Source organism: Arvicanthis niloticus, chromosome 21, assembly GCF_011762505.2.
Source record: "Arvicanthis niloticus isolate mArvNil1 chromosome 21, mArvNil1.pat.X, whole genome shotgun sequence".
Lineage (NCBI taxonomy): Eukaryota > Metazoa > Chordata > Mammalia > Rodentia > Muridae > Arvicanthis > Arvicanthis niloticus.
Genome location: NC_047678.1, coordinates 42,953,390 through 42,979,737, shown reverse-complemented (window position 1 = coordinate 42,979,737; position 26,348 = coordinate 42,953,390). Strand labels below are relative to the sequence as shown.

At 41.3% G+C, this 26,348-nt stretch overlaps 1 protein-coding gene across 2 annotated transcripts in view; it reads right to left on the bottom strand.

Moving 5' to 3' along the window:
- Positions 1–26,348, bottom strand: part of Topaz1 (testis and ovary specific TOPAZ 1) — a 51,065-nt gene that overhangs the window by 4,978 nt on the left and 19,739 nt on the right. For both annotated transcript variants that reach the window (XM_076917394.1, XM_034484261.2), the window contains exons 7-17: positions 23,600–23,685; positions 22,805–22,930; positions 22,070–22,133; positions 16,304–16,455; positions 16,022–16,114; positions 11,798–11,913; positions 8,530–8,596; positions 7,149–7,323; positions 6,197–6,297; positions 2,112–2,277; positions 1,296–1,460 (exon numbers count right to left, since the gene is read on the bottom strand). In XM_076917394.1, the coding sequence (XP_076773509.1) occupies positions 1,296–1,460; positions 2,112–2,277; positions 6,197–6,297; positions 7,149–7,323; positions 8,530–8,596; positions 11,798–11,913; positions 16,022–16,114; positions 16,304–16,455; positions 22,070–22,133; positions 22,805–22,930; positions 23,600–23,685 (1,311 nt within the window). The remainder of the gene's footprint in view (positions 1–1,295; positions 1,461–2,111; positions 2,278–6,196; positions 6,298–7,148; positions 7,324–8,529; positions 8,597–11,797; positions 11,914–16,021; positions 16,115–16,303; positions 16,456–22,069; positions 22,134–22,804; positions 22,931–23,599; positions 23,686–26,348) is intronic.

Below are 26,348 nucleotides of genomic sequence, written 5' to 3'. Positions count from 1 at the left end.
TTTAGGCAAAAGCCAAACTGTGCGCTCCTCTGTAACCGTGCGTGTAAAAATCCTGGCAGAGGCTTAGACACTGCACTAGATTCTCTGCATTTGGTCCTTCACAGCGCTGAACCTGCAGTCTTGGGATTTTTTCATGGTCTGTTTGTACAGCTCATACCTCAGCCTTCAGTTTTTCATGACTCAAATATATTTGCTTCTAATTTTCACTCAAAAAATTCCTTGAATGGGTATCACATTAATTAATTTGTAGGGAATTCTTTTACTCAGTTGCATTTATGACCTACACTCTAGGTCCATGTCACTGTAGGATCTTTAAGTGGTCCAGAACCTATCAGAAAATTAATCTCTTTACCTTTTATATCTTCTTAAACACTTCCCTAAAGCTCTAAACTTATGACATCACCCTCCCCCTGATCTACAGATGTATAAAGGAAGAAGCTCCTTTCGTTTGTCATTTATGGACTTGTAAAATGCAGCACCACTGTGTGCGCGTGCACACCTGCTTTGCCTCGCTGTCGATACACTGACTATTAAGGGCATGCAGCATGGCGGACAACTGTGCTAGGGATAATGACGTAAAGGAAGCGTCATCAGTAGGAAGGCACTTCCTACAACAGCGTCTCCAGCAGTCAATGGAAGATGACATTGAGAGAACACAGTGACACCTGGAGAAGGTCCTAAATCATTCTCTGCATTCTTCGTATCATCCTCTGAACATGTCCCCAAAGTGTCTACTCATAGACTCCATCCTCTTATCTTAAAGCCTGAATGTAACCTTCAAGAGAGCTCATTAATTCCAAGACTACCAAGATGTAGGATAAGTTACGATATGAAGCATGTTCATAATATACAGAGGCAAGGACGGAGACAAGGATATGCTGACAGGAGCTGCTGACAACACAGAAGCACCTTTAAAAGCATACATTTAGTTTATGTAGAGTATATTTTATAGAAAATTATTTCATAAAAAACTACTGAACATAAAACCTAACCAGAACAGACGGAGAACTGCCTTATTAACTAGCAAAAAAATGAAGGTTGTGCTGGAGAGATGGCTCAGCAATTAAGAGCACTTGCTGTTCCTATAGAGGACGTGGGTTCAGTTCCTAGCACCCACATCACGATGCTCACAAACTGACTGTGACTTAAGTTCCAGAGGGACTGAATTCTCCCTTATGACCACTGTAGCCACCAAGCATGTGTGTGATACACATACATGTATGTAGCATTCACTCATATAAAATAAAAGTAAATATATTTTTTTAAGTAATGAAGGTAGACTTTTAAAAATGTACCTTGAGAATTCTGAAAGCCTGGTAGATTCCTCAAGACCTCAAATGTTTGTTTGTAAAGATTCTTGCCCAGGATTTCACGTGCAATGGTACAGAGCAAATGATGCCGATTGAGCATGTCCATTCTATCACAAGGCCAAAGTGGTGTGTTGATTATCCATTCCGATTCTCCCAGAAGAAAAAACAAGTATGCCATGACAATGACACTTCTCAGGGTAATCACAGTTGGAAATACATATCTTGTTTGAAGGCACTTTTGCCTACACATGTTAACACAGGGGCCATGAAGTCATGGCTAAAATTTCCCATAGTAACTGAACCTGCCTTCTAAAGCTGGGTTACCTGAATTTAATTTGGCATGTCATATTTCAAATTATTAACACATCTAATTACTTTTTTTCCTGGGAAATGGTTTTTCTGTGTAGCCCTGGCTGTCCTAGAGATCGCTCTGTAGACCAGGCTAGCCTTCAACTCACAGATCCACCTGCCTCTGTCTCCCAAGTGCTGGGATTAAAGGCGTGTGCCACCACTGCCCAGCTTCTAATAACATTTTTAAAATCTATAGAATAGAACTGTAACAGTTTCAGACTTGGAGTTTCTATGACAAGTAGGCCTTATCAAGAACAAACTTCTGTCAACCAAGGCTAAGTTATAGCCACTTTCTGAATCAGTTTATACCATAATGACTTTTCCTGTCTATATCTTCACTGATGTTCAAACCAAGCTATCACCTCCATCTCAGTGTCAACTAAGGCAATCACACAGATAGGTCTACAAGGAGAGTAGCAGGTCACTGTGCATGCAAATGTCACAACTTACCCCTCAGGACCCAAATGGCACCATCCAGGCTCCCGCTCTTGATAAAAATCTCCGCGGCAACATTTACAATTTGACATCTGGGTGCTACTTTTTCAGGTCCTGTAAGTCCTTTTAAACTTGTAAAATGTATTTTTAGCTCATATAGTGTATCTAAGACCTTCCTTCCCTGGAATAAAAATAAAGAACACTAAGTATCATTAATTTACAGTATTGGAGACACTGAATCAGTGGTAATAATGCAGGAGACAGTTACCAGTCTCAACTTTTATGTTAGACTGACAGTTGTCAAATTGCAACAAGACTTTGCTCAAGCATTTCCTGTTTGGTCACAAAGGTAGAAAGAAGGGAAATGAGAAGAACTTTACCTCATATTAGCCATCCCCTCTGAATTAACATAGTGCCCTCTCTATCAGCATTTTTTTTTTCATTTTTTTAATGCATTAAGTGTCTTCCCTTAAGATTGCCTATGGAGCTGGGCATGTGGCTTGTGCCTATGTACTCAGCACTTAGAAGGAGAGGCAAGAAGACTACTGATGGTTTAAGGGTGGCTTGGTTTTATAGACAGGCCCTATTGCAACAAAATTTAAACAAGCAAAACCAAACCAAGACAAACAGATTTCATTGTCTGGGAAAAGGCTTCCATGTGTTAATATGGAAAACTATTACCTGTTTTTATTCCTTTTATAGTTTACCATTCTGGGATCCAAGAGAGTTGGCGAAAATGAAGATAATTTGTCACCAAATTTGGATGAAATGCTAGTACAGTTAGCCGAGAACAGTTATTTTGTTTTTTTTTTTTAATCTCAGTAAATGAATTATTTGACAGATTCTACATGAAGACTGTCTTTTGTTTAGACATAAGAATTTGGATGTACATTATTATGTTAAACTAGGGGCCAGCCTATAACTATCACTGTTAGTAGTTCAACAATAAATACCTTAATTTTAATTAGACAAGACTGTCCTTAAACTCACAGAACTCTGCCTGCCTATGCCTCCCAAGTGCTGAGATTAAAGGCATGCACCACCATGACCAGCCAATAAATACTTTTAGAAAAAGATTTTTTTCATTTTAAGTTATTGCTATGTGTGCAGGGATGTAGGTATGTGAGGAGTCCAGGAGGGGTACTGGGTCCCCTGTAGCTAGAATTACAGGAGGTTGTGAGCTACGATTTGGATGCTGGAACTGAACTTGGGTCTTCTGTGAGAGCAGCACCTATTCTTAATCAATGAACTAGCTCTTCAGTACCACAACAGTAAGTACTTTAGTCTTTGACAGCTACAGTTGGTGGCTGAAATTCTATTGTTTTTAATGAATGATACTTTAAAAATATAAAAAGAAAAATAAAAGCAGCTGGAGCGGTGGCTCAGTGGTTAGAGCACTGGCTGCTCTTACAGAAGAGCAGAGCCCAGCACCCACATGGTGGCTCATAACCAGCCATGTCTCTAGTTCCAAAGGATCTGATGTCCTCTTTTGGACTCCATAGCAACAGCATGCACATGGTGCACACTCACTCACACACACACACACACACACACACACACACACACACACAGGCAAAATACTGATACACATTTTTTATAAAGATTTATTTACTTTTATTTATATGAGTACACAGTAGCTGTCTTCAGACACACCAGAAGAGGGCATCAGATCCCATTACAGATGGTTGTGAGCCACCATGTGGTTGCTGAGAATTGAACTCAGGACCTCTAGCAGAGCAGTCAGCGTTCTTAACCTCTGAGCCATCTCTTGAGCCCCATGATACACATTTTTTAAATAAAAAGGGGGGTATAATTCAATGGTAGAGTACTTGGCTTGCATGTGTGAAGCCCTGAGTTTGTTCCCCAGCACTGTATCTACATAAAGCAAGGCTGGGAAGATGGCTTAGCTGGTAAAGTGCATGAGCATGAGGCCGTAAGTTTGGATCACCAGCATCATGTAAACACTGGGCAGTGTAGCACATGTTTACAGCCCTCAATGCTGAGGAGGCAGCAACAGGAGGTTCCCTAAAGTTTGCTGGCTAGTCAGTTTAGCTAAAACTGAGAGTTCTAGCTTCATTGAGAATGTCTCAAAACATAAGGTGGAACAATGGCAGAAGAAAACAACCCATGTCTCTACATGTGTCAGCAATGGGCAAGCACATACATACACATGTATAAACACACACACAATAAATAAATGTTTAAAGTTAAGGAAACATTCTGAGCTTGTGGGCTATAAAAAAAACAGGTTGTAGGCACAATGTGGACCATGGGTCTTAGTTTACAGACCTTTAATATTCTGTACTCTTTTCAACCATATTTTTATTATGATGGGAAAATACTTTTAATTTGAATAAATAAATATATCTTCAGGTGATAATTTTTAGATTACTTTCAAGATTTTTACCTTATATTCAGAAAGGAGTGGGCTTGAATTGGGTCTGGTGTACATACTTACAATCATAGCATCCAGGGGGCTGAGGCAGAAGGATCTTTGTGAGTTCAAGGCCAGCATGGTTTACACAGTTCTAGGACAGTTCAGGGTTTTTTGATTCCTGTCTCCCCCAACCCAAAACAAAGCTAAAACAAATCAGAACACACACACACACACACACACACACACACACACACACCCCCGAAACCACCTCCTAGTAAGATGACATTTGAAATCAATTCTCTGAGGAAAATAATTACTTTTTTGTTAAGATAGAAAAATTCACCAATGTCTTAATGAGCTAAGAAATAACCAAATAAATCAGAAAAGTCTAAAGTTTTAGCTAAATGTGTACACTGTAAAGAAGACTGTTGTTCAACAGTCTCCAGTGTGCAGGCACTCATGTCCATGAAATGAATGTTATGATGCCTTCCCCTAGACCCCGCAGCGCAGAAGGACCCATCCTGCCACACGTCAACCATAGTGAGCATTAAATCTGGAAACCTATAGACTTTCTGTTCAGCCAGTCTGGGTGCAAAAAATTCTTTTTAATCCATGTATGCCATATATATATATATCCCTACAGAGCCATTCGATTCTGAAATAACTGGAGTTAACAGAACCTACACTTTAACACTTAATTTATCAGTGATCATACTTAATCAACGTTCTGTTGATTCCATCCTCAGCTTTTCCCTTTACATTGGATTTTCATGCCCTCTATTTGGACTTTATTGAGGCTACAATTCAACTGATCATTTCAGGAAAATCTAAAAGACGTAATAAACACAGTGTAGCTCTGAAGGCTGATGACGTGGCTCTGGGGTAAAGGCTCTGAGGACAAGCCCGATGACTTGACTTAGATCCCTAGGATGGCAGGAGAAAACCAATTTCTGTAAAGTGTCCTCTAACTATCACATGGATGCCATCATATACATATATGTACACATGTGTGCACACGTGCACATATACAACTAAATAAAATTAAACAGAACAGTAGGTCTTGAGTCACCAGACCACCTGCATAATGGGCTCAATTACAAGTTAGACAGAGACATGTGGCACGTGGTGTCTTAGAGTATTCAAGGGTGATTTCTAAAGAGCCTTGATGGTTGTGAACATCTTGGGTTCATCTTAAGGAAGGTATTTTGAGGCTGAGCAGGGTTTATGCATGCCTTTTAACCTAGTACTCAGGAGGCAGAAGCTGGAGTATGTCTGAGTTCAAGACCAGCCTGGTCTATATAGCAAATTCCAGGACAGCCAGGACTATATAGAAAGACCCTGTTTCAATAAATAAATAGACAAATGAATGAATAAATAAATAAATAAAAAGAAAAATACTTGGTGCTCTTTCAAAATTATAATGACAACTCAGGAGTTGTTAAGTAAATTATAAATTTAAAACTTTCAAATAAAAAATATTTGAGCATGGCCTCCAGAATCCAATAGAGCAGTTGGTGTATAATTGCCCCCTGTGCATGCCTGTGTCTCATCACCCCCTTTCCACATCTATCTGGTGTGAAAACTGAGAACTCACCAAGTAGTCAGGGTTCATGTCTGTCAGCTGAAGTGAGTATTAGAGATTTGAAAGATTACTCCATATTCTGTTTCTAATTTTAAAAGTAAGATTCTCTGTACCAAATCAAACTAATATATGATGAAATACCTTGGCCCACAGCAACAGTCTGTGATAGAAATACACAGCACTTATTCCGATCCTTCCCAACAAAGTCTTATCCACCTCGCTGTACTGTGGATCTTTGCTAACTGAAACATAAAGCAGACATGGAAAGAAATGGAGACAGTCACTGAAGAGGCCTCAGAATTACTGACATCACTTCTCACTTCACAGACCTAGTGCTGACAACCTGTCCTGCCAATAAATCCATCTTGAAAGTTAATAGTGCCTTGTTGTTGTTGTTTTGTGGTTTTGAGACAGGCTCTTTCTACATAGCCTTGGCTGTCCTGGAACTCACTTTGTACACCAGGCTGGCCTTGAACTCACAGAGATCAACCTGCCTCTGCTTCCTAAGTGTTGAGATTAGAGGTGTGTGCCACAACACCCAGCTCAACAGAGGATTTATTCTCAAAGAATTGTTTAAAAACTGAAACTGTATGGGCTGCATGTACAGTCTAGGAGAGTTACACTCTGTCCTTTTACGGAAAGTTTGTTACTCCCCGACAGAGGCCATAGTAGTGACAATTCAGAACAACATTTGAAACCCCATGTATTCTCTTACTTCTGTAATCCTAGCACTTGGAGGCAGGAGTAGAAAGATTACAAATGTAAGGCCAAGTCAAGCTGCATAGTGAGAATGTCTTTTTAAAGACTACACAATATGTTTTGGTTTGTAGATAGCAGAAACATCAGTGGTATAAAAAAATTTGGGTGTCCCCATATCATAATAATTAACCTAAATAAAAAATACATTCATGTTCTACAAAAACGTTAATACTAAAAACCAGTTTCTGTCCTTATAACTATAACCTAACATAATAAGTAGGTGGAAAAGTCCACAGATTTCAGCCTATTTGAAACTTGCAACAGGGGCTAAGCCTCTGCTTCACTCTCCAGCTAAGAACCACACAACCCTCAAAACAAAACAGTAACATTTTACCTGTTTCAGCAAATTCACAAAAAGGAACACCTGGCCTTTCTTCTTTATAATCTTCTGTGAGTGTCTCAGCAACACAAGCGCAGAATCTCTGGAAATCTGCAAATTCTTCACAACCCATTTTTATGCTAATGTACAGGTTTCCCAATTTGGTCCAGTCACCTTTTTCTTTACAAGTCTTTAAAATTATTAAAAATGAAAAAAAAAGAAAGAAGGAAGAAGAGGAAGAGGGTAAAAAGTAAAAATTCTACTGTCTCTGCAAGCACATGCTAGCACACAAAGGCACACGGAATCTGTTAGAATAAGTGGGAACTGAAAACCTGACAAGTAACACACAGCAACACCACTGAAGTGTGCTTGTCTCACTGCAGCAGTCTGTGAACATGTAACTGGTTACTCGAATGCTCCAGGACTGATGGTGAAGAGCTCCATGAGAACCACCGTCACCAGGCGCACGAGCAGCTCTGCGGCAACACTTTATTACTGCACTGCTTTTGAAGGGAGCACGCTTTTACCATTAGTTGGCCATTTATGATTTGGGGCCCACAAAAGAAATTTCAGTAAGCTGGCTGTCTTCTATTTTCAATTATAAACTAAGAAAGGCTTTCTGAGGCAGTGCACAGGTTGGCTCAGGACTTACTGTCTGAGCAAGGCTACGCCTACCATGAGAGGGAACACATCAGACATGGAGAGTAGAGCTGGCTTTAGGGCCCCTCTCTCTTATCCTACTTCATGTTTAACTATGTGTATTATTAACATGTATGTCTATGTTTGGGTATGCACACATGTATGCTGGTGCCTTGGAGGCCAAAGGAGGGGCCACATATTACAGCTTAAGTCACAGGTAGCTGTGAGCCACCTGACATGGGTGATAGGCGCTGGACTCAGGTACTCTGCGAGAGTAGCAAGAGCTCCTCATCACTGAGCCGTTTCTCTAGCCACCCTCTCTTTCTTAATCTAAATGCCAGGAGACTGCACTACGGTCCTGGCTCCTATCAGCTCAGACCCACAGCCATCTACAGTCAGCCAAGCTTCTGCCCAGCACTGAATTACAGATCGACACAAGTTAATTCAGTAACTTTCAGGATTAATTTAAAATAGCAATCCTAGATTAGTGTGTGTTGAGGAGCAGGCAGTCGAGTTCAAACCCAGGGCTGTGTACACACTAGCAAAGAGATTTACCAAGCTCCATCTTCATTCCACAGCTTTAGAAATTCAGATGTTTACCTTTCAAATACTATTCTTTAAACTATAACTACCAGACTTTTCTTCCTTGTCACTTCCTCTAACAGTAACGTTTCTAAAGTGATTTTTAAAGTACATCGTTCACACAACTGTTACTGGTTTCAGGGCCCAGCAGTTTCTTTGAAGACAAATGTCATACCTCTACTTCACTCAAGGCTGAGTCTAAGTCACACTTCCAGTTCTTCTTCAGCTGCCTCACTCGCAACCTTCAAATGACAGAGAGAGTTGGTTACGCTTACTTCATCCCCACGTTACCAATGTCCTGAGAAAGACTTCTGCACAGAAGATACCCTAAACATTCTTTACAGCCAGAGTCTCTAAAAACCATGTTTGTTTATTTATTTAGTATGCTTATGTATGTGGGTGTATGTGTGTGGGCATGCCCATGCCACAGCATACGTGTGGCAGTTTTCTCCTTCTCCAAGTGTTCTGGATATTGATGCTCAGCTCATCAGGCTTGGTGACAAGTGCCTTTAGCTACTGAGCCAGCTTCTGGTCCCAGCTTCTGATTTTCTAGCTCCAGCCTTCTAAGTCCTGGTATTACAGATATATGTTACTATGTGAAGCTAAATGAATTATTTTTCTATCTACAAAAAAATTAGCCTGGAATTGAATTAAATCAATAAATGAACTTAGGGAGAACTGAAAACTTTATTTTGTCTCTCAGTTCATAAACAGTATGTTTAATTTCTTTCAACATTTCATGGCTTCCAGCATACAATTCGAGTATGTTCTGTAAACTTTTTACCTAGCATTTCATTTTTTGGGCTATTATCAATAGTGCTGTTTTAGATGCTGGTTCCTAGGATCATTGCTGTTGTACAGAAACATGGCTGATCTGTGGGGTGGTATTCATTCTGCAACCTTGCTGTACTCAGTCATTAGGGTTCTTTGTCACATAGCTTTACAATTCATGTCACCTACAAGTACAGGATATTATTTTACTTCTAATTTATACACTTTTTATTTTCATTTCTTATCACGTGGGGCCAGAAGGTATGGGCAAATGGTCTTAAAGGAAATGTGGGTATTGTCTTGTCTTGTTCTCAATCCTGAAGAGAAACCTCCCATCTTTATTCAAGTGTGCCTGCTGGTTTGTTACAGCTCTCTGTACCAAGTTAAAGAATTTGTCTTTTATTCCCAATCTGTCAAGGATTTTCACATTTAAGCTCATGAAAGATACTGGTTTGTAGCTCTTAAAAAAACATTTAAAAGTGTGTGTTTTGCCTGTATATATGTGCACCATATATGCAGAGACCAGCAGATGGGATCAGATCCCCTAGAACTGGAGTTTCAGATGGTTGTGAGCCACCACATGGGTGCTGGGAATCAACCCTGGGTCCTTTGGAAGAGCAACCAGTGCTCTTCACTGCTGGGGCCCTGCTCCAGCTCCACAACTTGAAGATAGGGTATCATGTAACCTAGGCTGGCCTCAAACTTGCTTGTAGCCAGTGCTAGATTTTAGTTCTTAATCCTCCTGCCTCTGTCTCTCAAGTGCTAGATTACAGATATTGAGTTGCCACATCTGGCATCTCTTGATTTCTTGTACCCACTTTGGTTTTTAATTTTAATTTTTTGAAACAAGGTTTCACTATGTAGCTTTGGCTGTTCTGGATTTTGTTATACAGACCAGACTGGCCTCAAACTCACAGAGATCCATCTGCCTCTGCCTCTGCCTCCTGAGTGATAGGATTAAAGGTATGTGCCACCATGATGGGCCCACTTTTTTTATTTGTATGTTGGTAATACTTGCCTCAAAATTATTGCTAAGCTAATCATGGTGGCATATCCTATCAAGTGGGAGACAGAGACAGAAGGATTAGGTGTCCAAGTCTAGCACTGAGTATATAGTAAGGCCACTTGGTGCAAACAAAACCACGTTAACTGCAGAAATAAGGAAATATAGGCCAACAAATACTAGACTCTCCCGTTTTCTGGGATTATGTGTAAATTTACTTTGACTCGTCTTTAAAACATGAGCAGACGTCTCAAAAGAAACTACCTGACCACTGGGAGAGCTGTTTTAGACACTTTCAAATTGTGAATTAAATTTCTTCTATACTTTATATAAATATTTAGACCTAGAAATCATTCCATTCATCTTTTTTGCTGAGTTCACACACAGTTGATGTTCACAGCGATCTTTCAGTGGCAGGAGGTCTGTACTGACCCTTCATTCCTGATGACTTACAATTGATGTCTATGCCTTTTTTCTTTTAAAGAAATAATTGTGTGTGTGTGGGGGGGGTGTGCTCAGAGATCAACCTCGAGTGTCATTCCTCAGGATCTGTCCTGTAGGGAATAGAGGAAGCCCAGAGCCTCAGACTCATGGAAGAATGGCAAAGGCCTTTCTCAAGGGTGACTCAGAGGGAAATGGTAACACCTTCTCTTCTGGTCCATATGTGGATGATGTTGGTGTGTGCAGAAAATGTCTACCACAGCTTTCCCCCTGATGTTTACACCTGAAGACTACTCCTACTAAGATTAGCAGCCTGCCTCCTTGATCCAGCTGCACACCATCAACCTTGCCTCCTTGTTCATCTATATGTAATTACCAACCTCCTTATTCAGCTGTCTGTAAGAGCTCTATAGTGAACATGCTGCGCTTCTGGTGTGCCATGGTTTCCCTGGCAAAGAGCCCAGACAACCTGAGCCGAGATATTTGTCTGTGTCTGTTTGTCTTTTCTTCATTCTCTCACCACCCCAGTAAGGTTCAAATCTCTGAGACCAAGCAAGGGCTCAGTACTATCTACCTTGCTTTTGAGACTAGGTTTCTCACTGAACCCAGAACTCACTAAGGAAGCAAGGCTGGATGGCCAGCTGACCCCAGGGATCAGTACCAGTATCACAGTATCTATGACTAGCTAGAGACAAGTCCTCACACTCATGTGATAAACACTTTACTATCTTTCTAACCTAACAGGATTTGCTTTCCCTTTTGTCGACACATGTCTACTCCAGCACTACTTGTTTGCTTTTTACATTGCTAGAGATGGAACCTAGAACCTTGTGCATGCCAGGCAAGTGCTCTCCCAAAGAGGGACACCCAGTCCTACGGCAGTATACTAAATCGGAGACTAGTGAACAAGGGGGAGGTGAGAGCACTAAGCTAACCAGAGTGAGACAGGGAGGAAACCCGAGCTAACATGATTTGCATACACACTGGAACATATTAAGCACAATTAAGCAAGCAGTCAAATGTAAGCGAAGAGAAGCTTCTTGCTCTTGGTGGACACCACGGTTAAATGAGGGACTGAGCAGAGTCAGACTCACATCAGCTGTGGTCAGAGACAGGAAGGGGCTTATAATGGGTGACAAATTACCCCTGAGACACGAGTGTTGAGACGAGCTCTGATTTCACCTCTCTTGGTCTCCCCCAAGAGAGGCCTGACAGTCTCCTATCTTACCTGGCTTTGGCTTCCAGAACTGCAGATATTTCTTGTTGGGATGCCTGTGCTTGGTGTAAAAGCTTAACGATATAGTTCAAGTGCTCTGGGTCAGGTACCATCCCAGCTTCAATGAACTGTAGAAGAAAAAACAACCCAGTAGTCATTCTTGTAAAAATGTGAAAGAATTGAGAGGCCAATGTGTGAGAAATGACTAAGACAGTGGCAGCTGAACTCAGACATGGGCATAGGAGAATGGAAAGATCAAAGCTTATTAGCAGAGTTTGAAGCATAATGTTATCAAGTGTTTGAGAATCACAGTTGTCCTCAGAATTTCAAGAGAACATGGGAACAATATTTTTGAATATCAAAATTGAACTTTCTTTTTGTTCTTGTGTGGTCTCAGCTACTTTGCAATATGATTCCTATCTGGCAATATGATTCCTATCTGGCACTGTCTGCCCTGGTGTAGCTCTGCTCTGCCATCGATGCCTCATCCCTTATGGTAAACGGTGAGAAGCTGTCCTGGGCCTCACCCCAGCCCTTGCCAGTGAAGAACTGGTCTTCACTTAATAAATTAACAACCTATACAGCTGCCTGCCTGAACGTAGTCATCTACTTAATTCTGAGACTTTCCCCTCAATTCTCACAGGCCCTGCTTCTTGTCATTTTCTTGTGCCTCAGTTTGGGTGGAGAGCACTGACTAAAGTACCTGAATGCCTATGGTCTGAGACTGAATGAACAGCAGGCAGATATCCCAAAGTTACCCTAAGACGTTGGTAAGGCTTGAAGCTATGGTGACTTCTGCTAGAGGTCCTGTGGCTTGGCCACTGACTGCTACCCCATGACTGGGAGACTGACTCAGCTGAAGGTGTATGAACAATACTTCTGCAGAGTCTACTGTGGCCATATTCTCCTATTGAGAAATTACTTCAACACTGAGATCTTTATATTTTACTATTTACTTATTTTTTGTGTTGTGTGTGTTATTTGGGAAGCACACCTGCCATGGCTGTGTGTGGTCAGAAGACAACTTTTGACAGTAAATTCATCTCCCACCTTGTTTAAGACAGAGAATCTTTCATTATCTGTGCACCCCAGACTAGCTGTCCCTATTGGCTTCTGGACTATTCTCCTGTCTCTGTCCCTCATCTCAATAGTGACAGGCTTACAGAGTCAGCATCGTGCTAGCTCTTTATGGTATGTTCTGGTCAGAAACTCAGGTCCTCGTGCTTTCATGGCAAGTACTTTTACCCACTGAGCCCTGTCCTAAGTCCCTTCAAAATGTTTTTTGCTGAGGACTGCCCTGCCCCATGTTTGGGGGCCACTATGTTGAGAGCCGCACTGCCCCACGCTTTGGGGCTAAGTGCTCTGGTCAAGAGAGAGAGTGGGAGATGAAGGGGAAGAAACACAAGAATGGAGACAAGTCAGAGTGTGTGATCAAGTCCTGTTTCTCATTTATTGTCTCTCTCTTATTGTCTCCTCCTCCTATTGTCTCCTCTTTATTGTCTCCTCCTCTTATTGTCTCCTTTATTGTCTCCCCTCTTGCAAGAAAATCCTGGGTATTTATAAGCGCAAGCAGGGGAACACAGCTGAAGACACTTTACTACGTGCACCATGCAGCTGGGGTCACTAAACAGCAAAACAAGCTATGTGGGATGAACAAGATGTTTATCAGAGTGTGCTCAGCTGTTGTAGGCTGTTGAAAAACAAGTCTCTTATCAGGGTATATGGCTCGAGATGGCTGCAAAGTTGATAGCTGCTTTCTGCTAAAAGTCGGCTCCCAACAGTTTTAATATGTGAGAGAGTGTATGACTTACTTCCCTCATCTAGATTTGAGTGGAGTATCAGGGATTAAAAGTTGGGGTGGTGTCCTGGTTATATTTATGTGTTCGTTTTGTCAAGTTGACACAAGCTAGAGTTATCTGAGAAGAGGGAACTATAATTGAGAAAATACTTCCATAAGACTGGTCTATAGGAAAACTTGTGGGGCATTTCCTTAAACAGTGATTAATGTGATCAGACCCAGTCCATTGTGGATAGTGCTGCTCCTGGACAGATGATCCTGGGCTGTATGAAAAAGTAGGCTGAGTAAGCCACGAGAAGTGAGGAGCAAGTCAGTCAGCAGCTTCTTCCATGGCTTCTGATCCCACTCCTGACTCCAGTTTCCTGCCCTGGTGTCCTTTATGAAGGCCCATTATTAGGATAAGTAAACTGAAACACACACTCTCCTCCCCGGGTTGGTTTTGGTTATGGTGTTTTATCATTGCAATAGATACTCCACCTAAGACAGATGGGATAACAAAACAGCAGGAGAGTGGAGAAGTTGTTTTCTCATGTGAGGTGCCATTTGGTCATTAAGAACTTAAAGCTGAAGTAAGACAGTTTCTTTTACTAAAGGGAATAGCAGAAATTCAACAAGGATCTCCTCTTTTTGACTTGTAGGGAAACTGCCTTAAACTCAATAGTGAATTCTGAGCTAGAAACTCCTTTCCAAGCCATCTGATTAAACAAACTGGAAACTGTTTTGGTGAAAAATAAACTTGAGTTTTTAAACTGTCTTTTAGCTCCTCTGAATATAAAGCATAGTCAATTTTATTTTTAAAAAGGAAAACAGCTTCCCTCCTAAAGCTATGGAACTTTATGACATACTACAGAAAGCGCCATGAGGGTCATTGTTCTACTCTGTAACATCCCCAAACCACGCCTACTGGTCTCTGCACTTGTACCATGCTGTGATGTTTGATCAGATGGACAAAGCCAACTATAAAGCCCGTGGAGGAACCTGGTAACTGGTTCCATTCAAAGCTACCCTTTAGCTGGGTGTGGTGGCTCACATCTTTAATCCTAGCACTTGAGAGGGAGGCAGTTCTCTGTGAGTCTGAGGCCACCCTGGTCTCTGTAGTGAGTTCCAGGTAGTCAGAACGATATGATGAAACCCTATCTCAAAAGACGAAAGAAGACCAAAACCAAACCAAACCAACCAACCAACCAAAAAACAACAAAAATTATCCTTTAAAATTGCTCAAAAACCAGGATAAGTATAAATATGTCTTAACAAGCTAGGTTAGGTTAACAGTCCATTTATGAACATAAAAGAAACTCTGAGTTTCTGTTTTCTCCATGGTCTGTAGTTTATTGGATAGGGGTACATTATACTGCTCGAATCAGGAGCAAAAACATTCAAGGAAATATTATATTGCTATTGCTGGACCCTGAAAGTCTCTAGATGCTGATACTACATTAAACAACTTTTAGGAATAATGGCTCCGTATTAACTGTGAAACTAACCACCTCTAAAAAACACCCCTGACTCCAAGATAAACCACATCATTGTTAGACATTCTCTGGTTCTCTTTAGCTGATGTGGTTGAGAAACACTTTTTTTTTTTTTTTTTTTTAAAGGCAGGATCTCATGTTGCCTAGCCTGGTCTCAAACACTCTACTTGTGACTCCCCTGCCTCCGCCCTTGGATGACTGGCAGTACAGACATTTGCCACTACACATGGTTTATCCAGTGCTGGTTGATGCTTATCAGGTATTTTGAAGCATTCAACAAAAGTTAAACTTGGTAGTTGAAGATGTAACTCAGCTGGTAGAATGCTTGCTACACAAGTATGAGGACCTAAACGTGAATCTCACATCCTGGGAAGAGTGAGGCACAGACGCACAGGCTGTAAGCCCAGTGCTAGGGAAGTAGAGACGGGATTCCTGCGGTTTTGATGTCTAGGCAGCCTGGCCTAACCCAGTAAGTTGGAAGTGATGTTGGCCTCTAGTCTCCACGTATGCGCGCGCGCGCGCGCGCACACACACACACACACACACACACAAACACACACACATATTCAATTTTAATGTGTTTTTAAGTCGCATTAAAATTCTTATTTCTCATTTTGCTTAATGCCAAACTTAAAACCAATTCCTAACTATTTTATTTTAGTTACAATTTTCTATTTATATACTGCTTTGTTTTGTTGGACCTTAAGTATTACAGAGAAAGAATTCTTTAGCTATATTTAATAAGTGGAGATGAGATAATTTATAATAAGAAAGCAGCTATTTCAATACTTAGAAGGGTTTTTCTAAGGAGAACTCAAGTCAGTGGAGAGTGCTTCTGAACCATTTCAGGAGAAAAAAGATCATTTATGATCTCAGCAAGCAGAACATTAATAAAAGATATGAAAAATGATGTGTAAAGAGTCTTTTGTTATTTTCTATTAGACGTAAAAAAGATTAAAATCATACCTTGCAAAAAATCTCAATTAAAGCAGGTACAGCATTCCTTAACTTCATAGCTGCCACATACTCAAATATCTTTAGTAATATTTTCAGAGCAGGCTGATGAAAGAAACAAATAAAAAACCCACACTCAGTTCCATGTCTCTCAGTGGGTCCTAAATTCTACAGATTCATTTATACTGAAAAACATGTGGTCTGGGGAGCATTCTGCAGGCAGAAATGGAAGCGCTAACTTTAAACAAGCACACGGTGAGCGCAGAGAGGTTGACCACAGACCAGGTTACTCACCAGCATTTTAGCCATTATGCTGAGCTGCACTACCTGGAAGACTTCTTTCAGTAAACAATGCTTGAGTAAAGAAATCAAAAGGTCATTCAGCACTTGTAAACTGAAGTGTATCCCTGGAGGAAACTTTCTGTAGTACTCCAGAAATATGTACGCTGAAAGTGAAAAAAAAAAAAATTAGTTATTTGCTGCTCTTGAGACAGCCATATTGCTGAAAGTAAAAGAATCCTCTGTAAAGATATTATATAAATTCATCCCTTGAAAGAGACCAGAAATGTCAGAAATATTTGATGAAAATGAAAGCAAAAAGTCAAAATAGTGCACAGCAGTGACATGAGAACGGCAGTGACATGAGAAGTCAAGTATGCTCAGCATCAGTGTTTGAAGTGAGCTGCACAGTGAAACACCCGTCACAACTCCCAGAAGGCTTGAAGGCTGGTACAGGGAGATGCACAGTGATGGGGTGAGGGGTGAGGGGTGAGGGCTATTTTGACACTCATTACTCATTGCTTTAACTTTGCCAACATATTGACCTGGAATGTTTTTTATTTCATTTTATTGTTATGGACTAAGAAATTATCCATTTCCTTTAAGAAAGTAGTTTATGTCTATCTAGTTCCTTAATCTATTTTCTGTACAACACTTAACCATTTTCAGTTTTTTCCACATTAATTTTACTAAAATTGACTGAGTTCACTTTATCATTGTTCCCATTCCAAAATTTTAGCCCAAATCTGCACATTTTAGCTAAAACTGCCTTAGCAAAAAAAAAAAAATCACTTTTAATTTTATGTTATTTCCATTACAAATACTCATTACTATCTGAATTGCCCAATATTGCCTGGGAATGTCACTAGCTAATAAAACAGTTCAGCAAAACTGATAAGTTAAATAGGTTTAAAAATATCATGTAATAGCTGGGTGGTGCTGTCACACCTGCCTTTAATTCCAGCACTTGGAAGGCAGAGGCAGGCTGACCTCTGAGTTTGAGACCAGCCTGGTCTACAGAGCTAGTTCTAGGATAGCCCAAGCTACAGAGAAACCCTGTCTCACAAAACCAAAAACCAAACCACACAACCAAAAATAAATAAATAAATAAATAAATAAATTTAAAAAATTAAACCAAACAAATCCCAAACCAACCAATACAAACCAAACCAAAAAAAAAAAAAAAAAAAAAAAAAAAAAAAAAAAAAAAAAAAAAAAAAACCCAAGCCAAAAAAACCTTAAAATTATCATGTAATAATGGTCAGCCTTGTTATAAAGCTTTTTGCTTTTTTTTTTTGGGGGGGGGGCTTAACTGTCATGGCGGATGGTGGATGGATCTGGATTCACCCCTTCCCCCATAAACCCAGGGCAGACCTGAGTTAAATAGGGAGGGAAAGATGGGGACGGGCTAGGGAGGAATGCTTAATTGACTCCACCCTCTGGCCTTCAGGTACCTCATTAGTATATAAATCTCTTTAGGGCCTGGGGCCTGTTTATCAAGCCCTCCACCTATGTCCTACATGACTGAAGGGTGCAGGTTGAATGGAGATCAGACCTTGTGTCAGGAGCCTGGGTTCTGGGGGCATGGCTGAACCCACAACCCAAGAACCAGGATACCCTTCCACGGCCTGACATCCCACTCTCTTTTCTTTCATAAAAGTAGGGGCAACTCTGTGTTAATGAGAGGTGTGGCCCACATGGAGTAGTCTGGGATCCAGGAGCATGGGGAGATATATGATAAAGCTGTTTTATATATTACCATGCTCCCCCTGAGAACATACAGATATGTGTGTTGTTTTCTGAACTATATATTACATTTACTTATTTTGTTTGTACATGAGTGTGCCCATGTGTGCCAGAGCACATGCATGTGGAGGTCAGAGCACAACTTTTGGGAGTCAGTGCTCTCCTTCTACCATGAGGAGTGAACTAATGCTATGCTGTCAGCAAGTGCCTCAGATACTCAACAATCTCCAGTCCCTTTGTGTTCTGTGGAGAGCTGTGCAGCCCAGGTGAGGCCGGAACTCACAACAATCCTCCTGCCTCGTCTCCTTGGTGTTAAGGTTACAGGTGTGCACCATCAAGCCCAGCTACAGATACATTCTTACAGCCATTCTGCTTTGTATTAACACAGTTGCCTGTATAAAAGCAAATGAACTGCTAATATGAAATATCTGTTATTGTATAATTTGTGACTAAAACTAAGGGTATTGAGTTTTAAAAAGAGTAGTTGGAAAGTTGGTTAGTGTATGTGCATTGTTTACCAACATGTACCCTTCATTCTTGTTTTAATCTCTTTAAAACATTTTAATGTAATTTTTTTTTCTTTCAAAAAGATCCCCTTGGGGCAAGTAAGTTGGTTCAGTGAGTGTTTGCTGTGAAGCCTGAAGACCTAAGTTTGTTCCGTGGGACCCACATGATGGACAGAAGAGAACTGACATCTGAAAGTTGTCATCTGGCCTTCACATGTGCACTGTGGCTCAGATATATGTGGAGACACATGCCCTCACACTAGTGCACACACTGTAATAAAATGTTGTAAAGAGAAGATCCTCCCTGTCTGGTTGGAAAGGCTTCTACCATGAAAGGCTGTTGGTGCTTCCTAAAAGCTAGGTATGCTGGGGTGTTAATTCCCCCCTCCACTTCTTTTTTTAATTAGGAAGACATGTTTTTAAAACGACTAGCTTTTCCTTTCCCGATGTTGTCAATTCTCACAGTAGGAAACAGTATCATGTGCTTGTAAATAGCTGACTGAACTCCTGTCGGGCTTACATTACAAAGCAGAGTGAACCATGCTGTCAACCACTCAGCACTGTGGACATACTTAGTGCTCTTAAGTGCTTCAGAACTGTATGTTGTGTGTATCTTACTGGACTGAATTGTTCCAGAGGCTACAGACAGAACTAGAACTGAAAGAAAATTCTGAAATAGGCCCAAACTAATAAAAATAGCAGGGCCCTGTGATTCCTTTTCTCTAACCTAAATAGTTAAAAATGCCTGTCAGTAGGTTTGGGCTCAGTTAATTAGTTACAGAAAATATAGTTATAAGACGAAGGACAAAGGCCTGTTAAGTCTTCCAAGGACCTGACTGGACCATGAAAGATAAAAAGTATACAAGGACATCCTTAGAACAACAGAGATATGTCCAAATGACCATGTAATGGGCCATCTGCTGTTCTTCCACCCTTCCCCTTTTGGGCCCGCTCGGCCTATACAGCCTGCTGATGTTCAAAAATATAAAACAACCAACCAATCATGTGTACCCATGTAAAAATCTCCCACTTCCCCCACCCCTTGCCTATAAAAAGTCCTAATCCTGTGAGCCTCGGAGTCAGTCCCTCTATCTCCTATGTGAGATATGGACATATGGACTGGCCCAGAGCTCTGATATTAAACTGCCTCATGTGTTTGCAGCAAGCCGGTCTCTCGTGAATTTTTGGGTGGGCGCTGTCCTGAGACTTGAGTGAGAATCCCCCTTTGAGTTTTTTTCAGAACATCTGACCCTGGACTGGATCCCAGATCAGAGGAAAACAGTAAAGGTGAGTTTAGTCAAAAGTGATGTATAATTTACTGAAATGGAGGACGTGGCATACTTACACAAGAGGATGCTGTGCCTTCAGAAACTGCACTGACATTCACAGGCACAGAGGAACAAGCTATATGCAAAATTTTGGGTAAGAATTTAATTTTTAAATTTTATTTATTTCTAAAGATTATTTTCACTTTGTGTAAATAAGGGTTTGCCTACAAGTATCTATGTGCACCAGGTGTGTGCTCGGTGCCTGAAGAGACTGGGAAGGCACATCACATCCCCTAGAACTGGAGTTACAGATGGTTGTGAGAGAGACATCTGATGTGGATGCCGGGAACCAAACCTGGGTTCTCTGGAAAAGCAGCCAGTGCTCTTGACCACTGGCTAACTTTCCACCCTCATTCTATTTTATTATTATTAATTTTTCAAGACAGAGTTTGTCTATATAGCCTTGGCTATCCTGGAACTTTCTCTGTAGACCAGGCTGGACTCAAACTCACAAAGCTCTGCCTGCCTCTTCCTCCTGAGTGCTGGGATCAAGGCATATGCCACTACTGTCTGTCCCATTTCATTTTTATTTATGTGTACATGAATGTCTGTGTGTGGGCTTATGCACATGCTGAGGAGGTACTGGATGGCCAGGAGTTACAGGCAGTTATCACCTGCCCATCATGAGAACTGTGAACCAAACTCAGGTCCTTTGCAAGGGCAGTTCATGCTCTTAACCACTGAACCATCTCTTCAGGCCCCTTGGAACTTACCGTGAAGTGATACACTGCAACACACACACTCTCTCTCTCATGGATGCACACACACACACACACACACACACACACACACACTTGTAGAGATACACATACATGTGTGTGTGCATGTGCATGCACACACAGGCACACAGGTACGCGCACGTGCACACACACACACACACACACACACACACACACACTCAATTCAGATGCTTTTCTTCTGGCCACTGATGCTTACAGTTTTCTATCTTGGGAGTTTCCTATGGCCCTCCCATTCATGCCCTTCTCCTTTCACAGGCTTTGGAATGATCTCTGAAACCTGAAAACTCACCTACACTTACTTCTGTCTGACTTCTCCTTGGCTGTCACAGTCCCTAGATCACAAGACAATTCTCATATTGGGTCCTGTGCCTCCAGCTTACCAACGTCCATATTAGACACGGGTGCCCTTGGATGTTTTCAGAGAATAAGACTGAAGCTGATCAATATGGAGCTGTAATGCTGTTACTGCCATACTGCATGGCTTTAGGATCCGTGTCAGGGAACAAATGCACATAAACTTCAGTCTTCATCCTCTTGGGGCTTATAATCTAACATGGTGAGGAGATGGAAGGCAAGGAACGGGTGAAGCTGTGGACTCAGACAAAGGCTAATGGAGGAAGCAGTCTTCTCAGTGAGGACTGAGCCTTGAAGGCTACCAGCTATCCACCACAGGGAGGAAAGCAATGAAAGAGGCAAGGCAACACAGTGCCAGCAGCACTGAGACTCCGCACAATGTGGCTACACGGCAGCAGTGGGTGTTGACAGATACTGCCCTGGCAATGAGGGCAGATGTGGAAAGAGAAGGATAAAGAGGGAAGACTTGGGATCTAAAGTAGACTTGCACAGAGAGCAAGACACTTTCTCTTTACGTATGTAAATGAAATTTCTAAGTCAAGAAATATGAGTATGTAAGGGAGTTACATTGTTAGATGAACAGTTTTTAAACTAATGAAAGTAAAATATTTCTCTTTAATCATTTCTAAGGCCAACAGAGCCAATCTTAAGCAAGACATCCAGTTTTTATATTTAAATTTAAGAATAAATTTTCACTGTTTGCTTATTTATTGTCTTTTGAGACAGGGTTCTCTGTGTAGCCCTGGCTCTCCTGGCACTCACTCTGAAGACCAAGCTGGCCTTCAACTTCAAGATCTGCTTGCCTCTGCATCCTGAAAGCTGGGATTAAAGGCATGTGCCACTAACGCCTGGCTAACAGTTTTTTAATTAAAAACTATTGTGTACGTCTGTATATGATGCAGGTAACAGGGTACGAGTATGAAGACAGAAGACCTTTGTGGTTTGGCTCTACCCTTCCACAATTAGATAAGATACAGGGATCACACTCAGGCTGCCAAGCTCTCACAGCCCTTCTGCCTTCCTGGACTAACTGTAACACTCAGTGACAAAACAGCACGTGTGAAGCCACTCACAGGAACATGTAATTATTACTCAGTTATTCCTTACCTGCCCGATGCAGCAAACACTGCTCATTGACACTTATGTATTTCTTAAACACATCCATGCAGATCTACAAAAGTCATAAAACATTAAATTACCTTCATATGCTTTACAAACAAACAAAAAGTTATGAGTTTAGAGCGTTAGAATAGGAGGTGATGTTTAAGTTGATTCACAGGCTTAAAATGTATGCTAGACTGATCCTCTGCCTCCACCTCCATGTTCTGGAATTTCTGGTCTGTAACACCATGGCCAGCTGAATGGCCACTATGGTTGTGATGATGCCAAGAGATGGCAAGGATGGAATGTAGCCAGAACTTGCAGACATTGTGTATCTGTGTTCACCAGGAGACAAGAAGAGTACCAAGTTTCACTGTTTTATTATCCAAATAGGGAAACAATGCAAATGTCCATCAACCTTAATGCTTGCTGATATATTATTGATAAATGTGTAGAATAGAATATTACCTATTACACAGTAAGGAAAAAGAAACATTAGTATTTCGATGTCAAAAATATGGACCCAAAGTATGGCATGCATTTTCAGTCCGGGCTACTTCAGAGGCTGAGGCAGACGGAACTTTAGATCAGACTGATAAACACGGAAGACACTGTATGGACCTGCACATATAAGTTATATAAAGCATAAGCCCAGGCAAAGATGACTATGTTATCAGAGCATTGAGACAGTCAGATGAAATACATGAGATGAGAGTGTCTCCACCTCAGACAGGGCCTTACCTTCTCATCTCCCTGCTCAGGCACATGGAAAAACTTGCACTGTGCTCGCTCACAACCACGCAATGTATTAAAATGAAGTTTGCAGTATCTGTGGGGTATCACCAACCCTAAGGGTTTCTGGAACATCTAGAAGATTAAAACACCTTTTCCATATTAATCATAAGACACAGTCAAGTGAGGGCACATCTGAGTCCAAAGCTTTAACATAGAAACTAGTTCAGCATGACTTATTTGTGACTTTATCAACTTCTCATATAAAAGATTCTGTCAGGGTTATGATGGTTCTGTTTCATAGTTTTTTTCTTTTTCCTTGAGACCTTGTCTTACTCTGTAGACCAGGCTGGCCTTAAACTCAGAGATCTCCCCGCCTCTGCCTCCCACTGGGATTAAAGGTGTACACACTACTAACTGGATCCACCCATCTACCTTTAAATGCTTACACAGGGCCTCTCTCTCATAGCTCCTTCTTCACAGAAAGCTCATTTAACCACAGAACACACTACATTTCAGATGCATGTATTAGAAACCAACTCTCCTTGTTTTTTCTGACTAACAAAGAAAAGAGAAACGATAAAGCTGGACTTAATCCAGCATCTCCCACAGTGTATGGTCCTTCCTTTTCCTCCCAGCTTTCAGTTTCAGAGGCCCCTTCTGTTTCAAACTGTCAGTGGTGCACTACACTCTGCTGCTTATCCCTACCCAATGCCCACCCTAAATCTGGGTGCCTGCAACTGTTTAAAAAGGAACTGGACCATTCTGCTTCTATTTCCCTAAGTATGGGTATTGGGGACTTACCCCCATATTTTTTTCTCTCTTAAATATTTCACAACTTTCAGGATTCTGCAGTTGTAGAACAGAATGTCTTCCTGGAAATCTGAAATCTAGAAGTAAAAGCGCTGAATTACAAACGAGCACATGAGCACTGACTGACTTTCAACAGTGACAGTCACTCATGAGCGCTGAATGACTTTCAACAATGACAGTCACTCATGAGCGCTGACTGACTTTCAACAGTGACAGTCACTCATGAGCGCTGACTGACTTTCAACAGTGACAGTCACTCATGAGCGCTGACTGACTTTCAACAATGACAATCACTCATGAGCGCTGACTGACTTTCAACAATGACAATCACTCATGAGCACTGACTGACTTTCAACAGTGACAGTCACTCATGAGCGCTGACTTTCAACAATGACAATCACTCATGAGCACTGACTGACTTTTAACAGTGACAGTCACTCCTGTCTTAGTTTTACTCTGTCATGCTCTTTATTTGAAAATGTTAGAAAATACTTTTATCTTTATGTATATAGGTATTTTTACATAAGTCTGTTCACCACAGGTAACGTCTGCTGCCCTATAAGTCCAAAAGAGGGTGTTTGTGGCGGTTTGAGTAAGAATGGCCCCTCAGGCGCTTGTATTTGAATGCTCAGTCATCATGGAGTGACACTCTTTGAGAAGGACTAGGAGGTGTGGCCTTGTTGGAGGAAGCATGTCACTGAGGTTGGGCTTTGAGGTTTCCAAGGCTCACACCAGGCTGTTCTCTTTCTGTTGCCTATAGACTGGGATATAGAGCTCTCAGCTACTTCTCCAGCACCATGTCTGTCTGCACACCACCCACCAGGCTCATGAAGATAATGGGCTAAACCTGTGAAACCTGTGAAGCAAGCCCCCAATTATCTTTCTTGGATAAGAGTTGCTTTGGTCTTGGTGTCTCTTCACAGCAACAGAACACTGACTAAGACAGTGGCAGAGCCAATGGGAATGGGGCGGTTAAAGACAGTTGTGAGCTCACGTGTGGGCACTGGGAGTCAAACCCAGGTCCTCTGTGACAGTAGCCAGTGTTTTTACCATAAGTCACCTCTCCAACTCCCTCTTTTATCTTTTTGTTTCCTACATTTAAATAAGTGTGTGTAACACACACATACACACTTGGGCATACACTTGCAAGCAGTACAGCATATGTTTGGAGGTAAGAGGACAACTTGAAGAAACTGGTTCTCTCCTTCCATGTTCCAGGAATCAAACTCAAGTGGTTAGGCTGGGTGGCCAGGGCCTCTACTGGCTAAGCCATCTTATAGGCCCTACTATGGCACATTCTTATTCAATTTAGATTTGTTTTGTCATGTGTATTACTGTGAAATTCTGAATGACTTATGTAGCAGATTTTTAGCAGAACTGTTGTATCTGGCATGAATTCAGGAGTAATGGCACCTAGGCTTTGAAGTAGCCTTTTGTCAGTCACCTGAGATTTTATGGATCTTTGCTCAGTTGGAAGACAAGCTTGGCAAACCAGGAAGTCTCCTATGATTGACAGTCATTTAGGTGATGGTTCTTTTAAGACAACTCCTAGATCAGCTAAGAGGTTTGGTATTTAGAAACTGACTTGCTAAAAGTGCCTTCTGTGTAACAATAAAGCTCCAGTTCCATCCTTGAGAAGCTGATCCCACTGCCGCTTGATCGGAATTTATCTTGCAGTGTCTCTTTCTTTGACCAACTGTCCTGCATAACCCAGAACACCCACAGACTTAGATATTGGGTTCCCTGAAATCCTTCTAGACCTGAACTTAAAATGTAAAGTTAACTACAGGCTTCAGATAATGTTCTTAAAAGACTTAAGTAGCCCTGAGTCCTAGTCCAGTTAAATACCCAAATCCATACTAGGAACTTCACTGGATCTGTGAGAGGTTCATAGCCTAAGCCCCTACACCTCAATCAGGCCATGGGACATATAAGCACAGACACCAAAAGGTGCACTCTCCTTACAAGTTCAGAGAAAGAGGGTGGCCTTTTGAGAAATAAACAGGATCCTTGGAAACCCCACCTGCCAGAATCTTGATCCTGAATTCCACAACCATCAGAATTAAGTATCTATTTGATCCCTAGCCTGTAGTACTCTGTGACAGTACTCTGTTACAGTACTTTGTGCTGATTAGCACAACAGTCACCATACTCTTTACAGAATTATTCAGTAATTCAATTTACAGAATTTACAGTGTCTTCTAAAAATTTAGTTTTATTATTTCCAATTGTGTGTAATGTGTGTTTGCATGTGGGTATGCACCTGAGTGCAGTGCCAGCGATGTTGAATACTATGGAGCTGGAGTTACAGACAGCTGTGAGCTTTCTGTCATGGGTGCTGGCAACAGGTTCTCTGAAAGAACAGCAAGTGATCCTAGATGCTGAACAATCTCTCTGGGCCTAATGGTATCTTTTAAAATAAGAACTAGGACATTATAAAAACATTCTTTTTTCTAAAGACAATTTCTATGTAATATGTGTGTGTACAGGCTTACCTCTGCATGTGTATGAGGTGGCAGTGTTAACATAAGGTGTCTTATTTTATCAGTCTCTACCACAGTTTTCTTTGCTGCTGATCTTGAAGCACAATTTTACTATGTATCCCTTGTTGGCCTTGAGCTCATTATGTGAATCAGGCTGGTCTTTCCCTCTGGAGTACAGGAACTACCATGCCCAGCTTCTACTTCATGTTTTTGTTTTTGTTTTTTTTTCTTTTGCGTATATGAATGTTTTGGCTGAA